This window comes from Apteryx rowi, unplaced genomic scaffold (assembly GCF_003343035.1).
Source record: "Apteryx rowi isolate R43461 unplaced genomic scaffold, aptRow1 scaffold_6, whole genome shotgun sequence".
Lineage (NCBI taxonomy): Eukaryota > Metazoa > Chordata > Aves > Apterygiformes > Apterygidae > Apteryx > Apteryx rowi.
The window spans coordinates 2,581,375-2,590,233 of NW_020450871.1; the positions used below are offsets into that span (position 1 = coordinate 2,581,375).

Here is an 8,859-nt window from a genome sequence, read left to right on the forward strand (position 1 = left end):
GGGGGGGTCCAGCACCTTCCTGAGAGGACGAGGAAGGCCCTGACTTCATCCTCCAGCCTAGCTGACGCCTGGCTCTAAAAGGCATTCGCTCGCCCAGCTGCACGCAGGCACTGCTGCGCCTGCGGAGCCGGCTCCCGACGAAAGGTGGGCACAGACGGGCCGCTCGGGCGGGTGTCCCTGCGTGGGTGCCCCGGGGCAGGAAGGGACCGTGTTCCTGGCCCAAAAAACCCGGCTGTGCTGCCACAGCTGGACCAGCCCTTCGGGGAAGGGAATGGCCTTTCTGCCCCGGGTTTGCTCACAGCAGGCAGCACCAGCTCTGCCTTGGCTTCCCAGGTAGGACAGTGCGGCTGGGAGGAGAGGAGCAGACCTGCCGCGCGGTGGAGATCGGAGCCCCTGCGTCGCTCACACTCAAGGGGGAAAAACAGACAGAACCAAAAAGAAAAGTATTTTTTCCAGCCAGCAGAAGTGAATTGGGTCTTTTACACATATCTTCAGGGGTGTTTGGGGAGGGTCATGATTTCAAGCCGCTCTCAGTGAAACCTGCAGCACTGTCAAGAGAAGCCAAGATGCACCTTCCCAGCCCCACCAAGGGCTGAAGGAGCGTTTCCTTCGCCTCTTGCTCCTCCTCTTCCTCGCCAGCCCCCACCTTGCTCCTGCCCCGCTCGCTCCATACCCTGTCTGCTCTGGACAAGCCCCAGCATGGGCAGCCAGGACACCCCGTGCAGGGGCAGCAGCACAGCACCAGCCTCCAGCACACCCACAGCCGCTGTGGGACAGGGACCGGCCAGGGTTGGAGGGAAAAGGATTCCCACCTTTGCCCATTGGGGGGGGGGTTTCCTATTCCCTTGCAGCTCTTGCAATATTTTCTTCCTGCTGGCRATGGCTCAGCTCAAGCCAGAGGGGCAGAAACCGCCCGGAGAGCTGCACATCGCTTGCCCCAGACGCCACAACCTTGACCCAACCAGACATCGGTTCCTGCCTTCTCGGGTCCCAACCCCTCTGCATTTGCAGGAGTCAGTGCCCRTTCCCATCTGGTGCTGCGATGCCGCTCTCCCCAGGCAGGGATGTGGCAGGTTGGGGATGGGAAGGGGCATCAAGGCTGAGCAGGGCAGCAGGAACACGGCAGGAGCAGGGGCGGTGAGCTCCTGTTCCTGGCCACCAGCTCCTGCTGCCGGCCCCACTCCATCGCCCTGTGCCAGGGCTCAGTACCCCGCTGTGAAGGAACTGTTGAGGATTTCGGTGTGGAAACAGGTACTGTGGGATGCACTGGTGAGGCTATAGGCAAAGTAGGCCACGGCGGAGCCCAGCGTCAGCCCCGTCATGTAGGACACAGTCATGGTGTTACCTGCAGGGGAAGGGACACGGGACATCAGGGCTGGCTGCCTGGGAGCATGGAGGAGTCGCACCAGCGCGCTGCTCCTGGCCCTGCTCACGCCGGCCATACCCAGCCGTCCCCACCAGCACCATGCACTCCCTACCTGCCAGCTCCCGCTGCTCCGGGCTCACTTTGCCGGCGGCCAGGATCATGGGGACGCTGCCAAAGTACCCATTGGTGATGCCCATGAGAAGGGAGAAGATGCAGGGCCACGCAGGGTGGCCGAAGGCAGGTTTGCCGTTGGGGTAGACACACATGATGAAGAGAGGGATGAACACCACRCGGAGACAGGAGTAGATGAGGAGGTGGGTCCCTCGCCAGTCGTAAGGCAGGGCAGCCAGTATCTGAACCAAGGAAGGGAGAGACCACACTGGGGTGGAAAGCAAAGCGAAGACTAGATGGATGAGGGGGAGTTGGGGAGGGGACCACAGGGACCAAATCAGTGGCCACCAAGAGGAGACAAGCTGGTGGAGACAAGAGGATCCTGACCCTGGCCAGCCTGATGAACAACCTCACACTGGTTAGATGACCCAAGGGTCAGAGATGACCCTTGATAAAGCCGAGAGGTTTTCAAAGAGCAGGGAAGGAGAAGGACAAAAAAAAGGGTGCAAGGAGTCAGCCTCTCTCTCTCTCCACGGAAAGGTGGGGAGGTCTCCTCTTGGCCCGTTCCTCAGCATCACCTCGGTGGGGCTCGCCTACCTTGCCAACAAAGTCCGAGAGGTTGAAGATGGCCATGATGAGGATGGGGAGCCATTCCCCCAGCGTGCAGTTGTGGATCTCTGACTCCAGCCCGGGAAAGAGGCACAGCGTGATGAAGTAGGTCATAGCGATGGAAAGCATGTAGGCCCAGATGACCCTGGAGACCACGTAGCGGTGGAGCAGCATGTCTGGGAGAGATGGCAGAGCAGCTCATCCAGCAATGGAGAAACCTGAGCTCTTTCCCTTCCTTGAGCCTCCTGTCAGCCTCAGTCCAAAAGTCAGAGCCAAAATGACTACACCAGTGAGATAGCAGCTCCCACGCATTGACGCATTTGGGGCTATCTATCTTCTCAGGAAGAGATTTTTTTTTTTTTCCCCAAATTCTTGGGCACAGAGAGAAATGAACACCCATTCCCCAAAGTCCTGGGTAGTGGATAGCTCCTTCTGCCCCATAAAATGCTGCAAAAATGCCCTATGCCCTCCACCTGCATGCCAGACTGGGTTATCCTGCAAGCTCAGGACCTACCTCTGAAACTCGGCCAGCTCCTCTTGATTTTGGGCCGAGGGACGTCGAAGCGCATGTAGGTCCCGCTGCCGGCCAGCTCTGCCTCATGTCCCAGGCTGCCCGTTGGGGATACCGGCTGCCCTCGAGGCCTGTTCTCCTGCACGGAGGAAGAAGGGCCCTGAGCTGTGATCCCTGGGGCAGGCAGGCTCAAGGCAGGGGAGCGTGGTGGGAACCACGGTGGTGAGCGGGGACATTGCCCCTATGCCAGACTGTCCTCTGCGGCAGGACACTTACAAATCGGATGTCCTCAGCAGTGACATCGTGGTGAACCCGGTACCCCGTCCCGCAGTCCCCAGCCCCCTTGGGCTCCGGGAGGCCCTTGCGGGAGCCGGTGGTGTAGTAGCGAACAAAGCGGGTGCGCTTCACCAGGAGGTGGAGGATGAAGCACGTCAGCTCCATGCCGATGGAAATGAAGAAGAAGATGACCGTGTTCTCCTTCTCATCTGACAGCAGGAGCTTGGTGAAGATACGGCTGAGGGAGATGATGACCCCAGCGGTGCCTGGCGGGACAACCGGAATGGGATGGTTGGGAGAGCCCCCCTCCACCACCAAGGAACTGCTGCCCAGGAAAGCCCAAYTGAGCCCAGCCCTGCGTGGAGATGCCGTGCTGAGCAGCGCCAGCCTCCGGACACGGAGCAGCTGCTAGCAACAATTTTGAGGAGATGGACCTGGCTGCTACCCATCCCTCAGCCGAGGACCCTCTGCGTGGACAGCATGAAGGCTGCGGGGACGGGACCTCCTTTTGTCCACCTCCAGCCACTTTGCAACCCATAACCAAATCCCTCGGGGAATGCAGAGGTGCCCATAGCCCTTGTGACTCTGCCACGAGCACCCAGCTGCCCCGAGCACGTGCAGGGATGYGGGTGGCACGCGGGTACTTACTCTCGCCTGTCATCACCCCCTGCGTGTAGCGCTTGGGCAGCAGCCCGGTGTAGCCGTAGAAGCTGGATTGCTGCACTTCAAGAGAGAGATGTGCAAAGAGGAGGAGGAAGAGGGTTATTGCTTCGGCCAGCATCGTCCCTGCCCCAGGGACTGGAGCCCCGGTGTGATTCAGTGGTGCCAGATCAAGCCAGGGCAGCTCAGAGGGCGCAGAGCCACCCTGAGCGATGCTGGCAGGGAATAGTGAGGCCCCAGACACCTTGCAGGGCCTGCCTTTCCATGGGGCGCAAGCGGGGCCAGGCACAAGCCCGATCCTCAATGGCCAGAGGAAGAGGAGGAGTGAACACGTCCCACACTACAAGAGCGAAGAGCATCACACAACCATCRTGAAATGGCTGGAAACAGCCCCAAAAGAGGAAAAGCCCTACAAGGACGGTCCCATCCCAAGGAGCCCTTGGCTGCAGCTGTTCGCACTCCTTCCTCCTGCTTCGCCTCCCCAGCAGCGATGCCRAGGGCAGGCAGCGTGCTTCATGCAGATTTGGGGGCTTGGGAACCAGGAGGTGGGATGGGAGAACAAGTGTTTGTCCCAAGAGACCATGGACCTTTGGGATGGGGCTGTTTTCCCRTCTTTATCGGAAGGGCTGTCCTTGTCCCGTGTCCGTGCTGGCAGCCGCCCCGACATACCTGTGCAGCCAAAGGCCACCACCCCCACGGCGATGAGGTTGATGGCGTACGCTTGCCGGTGGGTGAAGAGCTCCAGCCAGACGTCGCAGATGCTGACGAAGAGCAGGGGCCCCAGGGCGAGGAGGTAGCCTGCGGGAGGGGACACAGAGGTGGGCGGTGGCGGGGAGCGGGGGGCCAACGCTGGCTGTGGGTGCGCGGGGCCGTGCACTCACCCACGGAGATCCTGGTGTGCAAGCTCAGCAGCTCCACGAGGGCGTTGTTGAGGAGGACGGCCACCAAGGCCACCAGGATGTAGGTGAGGCTCATGTCGAAGACGATGGAGGTCCCTGCGGAGGAGGCAGGGCGCTGGGGGCGGCTGCATGGCGGCCCGGCTCCCGCGGGAAGCATTCCCCACCTCTCCCCACGCTTAGGGCCRGGGGCCGTTGTGCTTTTCTAAGCCCACTCAGGGCTGTTAGCTCAGCCAAGAGCAGCCCTTCTAGTGCTGGGATGGCTCAGCTACAGGAACRAATCAGCCCAAATCGCTGACCCACTTGAGCAGACCTTCCCACTTGRGTCCTGCCAGCCTTTTTCTGGTGGCCCCTAAACCTGTCCCTGTGTCATCTCCCCACTCGCYGTCGCGGCATGTAGGACGCAGGTCTGGGACAAGCCAAGAGTGCCGCAGCTGAAGACCTACCTGGATATTTATGATGCAGATAGTCCACATCAGTGATAAAGCTGTTGTACGGCAGGAGAAATCCCACCCCGGCCAGCAGCATGGCAAAGTAAATCCCATGGTATCGGTCTTGGGGCTCGGGGTCCTCAGAAACTGTCCCTGAAACGGGAAGGAGAGAGAGCAAGCGACGGCCGTGCTGCATACCCAAACCCCCGCTGGCAGACACAAAATTCTGCTCTTGCACAGGGGAACCAGCCCCTGGCGGTGGTGCAGCTCTGCAGCCAGCCCAGAAAGGGTGGGATTGCTCAAGGAGGTTTTTTTAACATCTCCTAGCTCAGAGGAACGTCCCTTGTCCCAGGGGGCAGCACCTCTCCTGGGGCTGGTGCTGCTGGTCCGGTCCTGGGGGAACACGTCTGGCTGCCGAGGGCCGGTCTCACACTGGCCTCCTCTGCCGGAGGAGAGCCCCCGCGAGGATCCTTTATGGCAAACGAGGGTATCGTGGCTGGCTAAAATTGCCCCACGCGCAGCAAGCGCTTCGACAGCAAGGCGAGCTGCGGGCAGCTGGCAGTGCTCGCGCTAATAAACGGCACCAGCCTGCAGAAATTCCTTCCGCAGAAAAAGGCGTTTCAACGTGAAGCCCACGATGCAGGAAAACAGCAGGGCTTTGCTGGCTGACAACTTCAAGTAAGAGCCGAATAACCTCACAGCCGGATAATGTCCGTGACAACCGAACCCAGCACGCAGGGGGCACTGAAGACCGTGCAGAGGCAGAGACACCGATGGCCTGGCGTGCAACAGGGCAGCGGARGGCCAGGGCAGGGCTCAGCGCGAATCTGCTGGCTTCCCGGGAGATGTCCCCAATATCCAGCCTCTGCCCAGCTGGGAAAGGGCAAAATTGCGGGACGGAGGGTGCGGGGGGCACAAGCCAAGCAGAGAGCCAAGAGAGCCCGGCTGGAGAAAGAGGCCACCAAACCCACAATTTGCTGGTAAACGTCAGGACCCACTGCTGCAGGATGTTGTGCAGGCTAAAATAGGTACGAATAGGTCCGAAAAAGGCATTAGGCAATTTTATGGTGTTTCAGTCCATTTGTGGCTATTAAACGCAGCCCAGGAAGTTCCCACRCTGCCGGGAAGTGGAAAATCAGCAGTGCAGGTAGCTCATGGCCTGTTGTCCTCCCAGATATGTCCCTTGGTGGCAGRTGCCCAGCAGGGCAGCCCTGTCCTTGGACCCTCCTGGCTCTTCCCCTGGGTTTCTCCCATCYGCTGTGGGGTGCCAGGGCTGGGTGGGCAGCAGGTTCCTCACAGTGCCCATCACCCCTATGGCTGTGTCCTTACCTGGCTCCATGAAGGTGAGGACGCCCTTGGCCTGGCTCCCTTTTCCCTGCAGCTCTTCCTCCTCCAGCTGGTAGCTGTCGAAGCTGAAGCTCATCACCACGTTGCCCTCCGGCGTCCCCCCTGGGCTGGTGTCTTTGAAGCGGTCGGCTCCCACCGAGCCCATGGTGGCTGACCTGTCGGGAGAGCAGTGGCACCCGTCAGGGGCACGGGCGGGTGAGATCCCTGGTGTTCCCCGCTTGGGACAGCCCTGGGATGTCCCTGCACAGGYGGTGTGGTCTCTTTGCAGCCCTCCCCGCAGGGCTGCTATTTAGAGGCACCCTCCGGATGTCTCTCCTCCATTAACACCCTGGTGACCCCAGCGATGTCCCCATGCTGCATGCGACCTTGGGATGCAAWAGATGACCTTCAGCTCTTCAGGTTTGGAGTAAAAGCAGCTCCTCACCTTCCTTCTCCCGCGTCCCACCAGCGTCCCACACAGGGTATGGAGAAACCAGGATTTCCTTTCCCCAATATCCTCCCCTCCAGGGGAGCAAAGCCGAGCAGAGTGGAGCCCCAGCACGCTGGGCTTCGTGCCTTGTGCTGAGGCGAAGTGGCCCGCGAGCCACAAGAGCGGAGGAGGAGGAGGAGGAGGAGGAACACTGCTTATGGGCACGACACGGGACAGGGGCCCCTGCTCCGAGCGTCCTGCTTCAAGCAAGAGTGGAGATTTTGGGCTGCGGAGAACTGCTGGGGTCCAAGGCCAAACCGGGGAGGTGCAAACCAGCAGCGGCGGTGTTAACCTGTTGAACTCCTCGTCGTGGGATGCTGCTGATGCCAAATGCTGGCACGATTTCCAAGAGCAATTAGATAAATTAACGGGTGAAAAACCACTCACAGAGGGCGGTTGAAGGGGAAGAGTCTGCTGCCTCAGGAAGTCCTTGCTCGCCACATCCTGAGCATGTGTCATGCCATGTTAACTCTGTTTTTTGTGCTCTTTTCTTGGCTGACCGTGGCTGGAGACTGAACTTTTGGCATGGGCTCAAAATGGGGAGACGCACTTCTGCTTGCGAGATGGGCCAGCCTGTGAGCACAGCCATGCCGGCTGAGGCAGGATGGACCAAAGGGGCAAACTTGCTTCTCGATAAAAGCTCCCCGAATAYCTGGCAACCTTCAGAGACCCTACCAGCACTGGACCGAAATGCGGTTCCTCCTTTTGGGTCTATCCCAGCCCAAATCTCCCGCGGGGAGCAGCCCTGGCGTACAGGAGGGGATGCTCTGTATTACCGGCGCCAGTCGCTAGATGCCAGCCTGCCTCCGTCGCCAGCTGGGCCAGGGACCACCCATCTGGCTGGGAATAAAACCTCCTTCAAGCCAGCAGGTCGAGGCCCRCAAGGGAGGAAAAATCAATTAAAGTCGTTTGTCTTGTCTCCCTGCGAGCCGTGSCGTTTGCAGGAGCAGAAAGGTTTCTCCAGAGCCTCCCTGGCTCCAAGCTGCCAGGACACGTATCGGATGAACAGACGGGGAAAGCCAGGGCTTGAGCTGCAAACGCAGCTGCCCACAGACTCCTGCAAGTGCAGCTGACCCCGGATAGCACTGGAGATTTTGCTTTTTATATTTTCTTCCCTTTCTTTCCTCAACCCCAGAATATATTTGCTCATTGCAGGGACTTGCTGCACCCGCAGAGCAGCAGGAGCCCTGCACGAAGGGCCATGCCAGAGCCCRCAGTGCTGAAGGGCCCCGAATCGGACCAGGGCCAGGAGCTCTGAGCCTAGGCAACAGCTTGTTCCTCTAAAGAGCCTTCTCTGCACCCCAGCAGCGTGTCATTACTGTGCCCTGCACAGCCAGGCGCATCCTCCATCGGCCTCCCGCAAGGACCAGGCGCTTCTGCACCGCGAGCCTGCCCAGCCCCGCACGGAGCCGGTGCCCGCACACCCCTGCCTCGTCCCTCCTTGGGAGAGCTGYGCTTCATCAGCCCAACGCGAACTCCCTTCCGCCCGGTGCTAACGACCGCACACAAAAAAACAGCCTGGCCCCCGCACACCTGATGCTACAGGCAACCCGGGTGGCAGGACCCCACTGGAGCCATCTCGCAGGCCGCTTGGAAAGCCTGTCGCAGGGTTTTGTAATGGAAATCTGCTTGGAGAATAAGTCTATTCGAAAAGCTTCTCATTTAATGTGGCCCAAACTTCTTATCGGCAGCAGCGGCCAAGGGAGCCGGGAGCAAAGCAGGCTGCATCGCGCGGCCACGGTGCTGGAGCCAGCCCGCCAGTGCTCAGCCGCTTCGCCTCTGCAGCTCCCTCGCACCGCGGCGAGCCGGCTGCCCCTTTGGACTTGCACCCTCGTACCCAACRGGCGACTCAGGCCCTGGCGCCTCTCTGGCCGCAGCACCGGGAGGTGAGCGGGATCCTCCGTCGCAGCCAGGGCTGAAGGTCTGCAGCCGCAACCCCAAGGATATGGAGCTCTGCAGGGCAGAGCAGAACGGGGGGCTCTGCCCCGATTCAGCCCAGCTCCAGGAGGGCTCTGGGTAGCACAGACCCCCCCCCAGGACCCCCCAGTGCCCATCCGGGGAGATAAGAGGTTTTTGCCCGGCAAGAAGGTACCCGCATTTCGGCAACGCTCCCTTCAGGGGCATCTCGCGAGCACTGAAGTTGCAATAAAATAGGGAATCAAATAAAACCCTCTCTGTGATCA

The 8,859-nt window shown here is 60.3% G+C and overlaps 1 protein-coding gene across 1 annotated transcript; it reads right to left on the reverse strand.

Moving 5' to 3' along the window:
• Positions 1 to 848: 848 nt before the first annotated feature.
• SLC29A4 (solute carrier family 29 member 4) lies at positions 849 to 6,636 on the reverse strand. Its single transcript, XM_026083205.1, has 11 exons — positions 6,632 to 6,636; positions 6,190 to 6,362; positions 4,876 to 5,013; positions 4,415 to 4,528; positions 4,203 to 4,331; positions 3,522 to 3,596; positions 2,874 to 3,139; positions 2,601 to 2,736; positions 2,075 to 2,262; positions 1,479 to 1,719; positions 849 to 1,345 (listed from the first exon to the last, which is right to left on the reverse strand). Exons 2-11 carry the CDS (start codon positions 6,350 to 6,352, stop codon positions 1,203 to 1,205), a joined length of 1,593 nt encoding a protein of 530 aa, XP_025938990.1. The 5' UTR covers positions 6,353 to 6,362; positions 6,632 to 6,636; the 3' UTR covers positions 849 to 1,202.
• Positions 6,637 to 8,859: the final 2,223 nt, after the last annotated feature.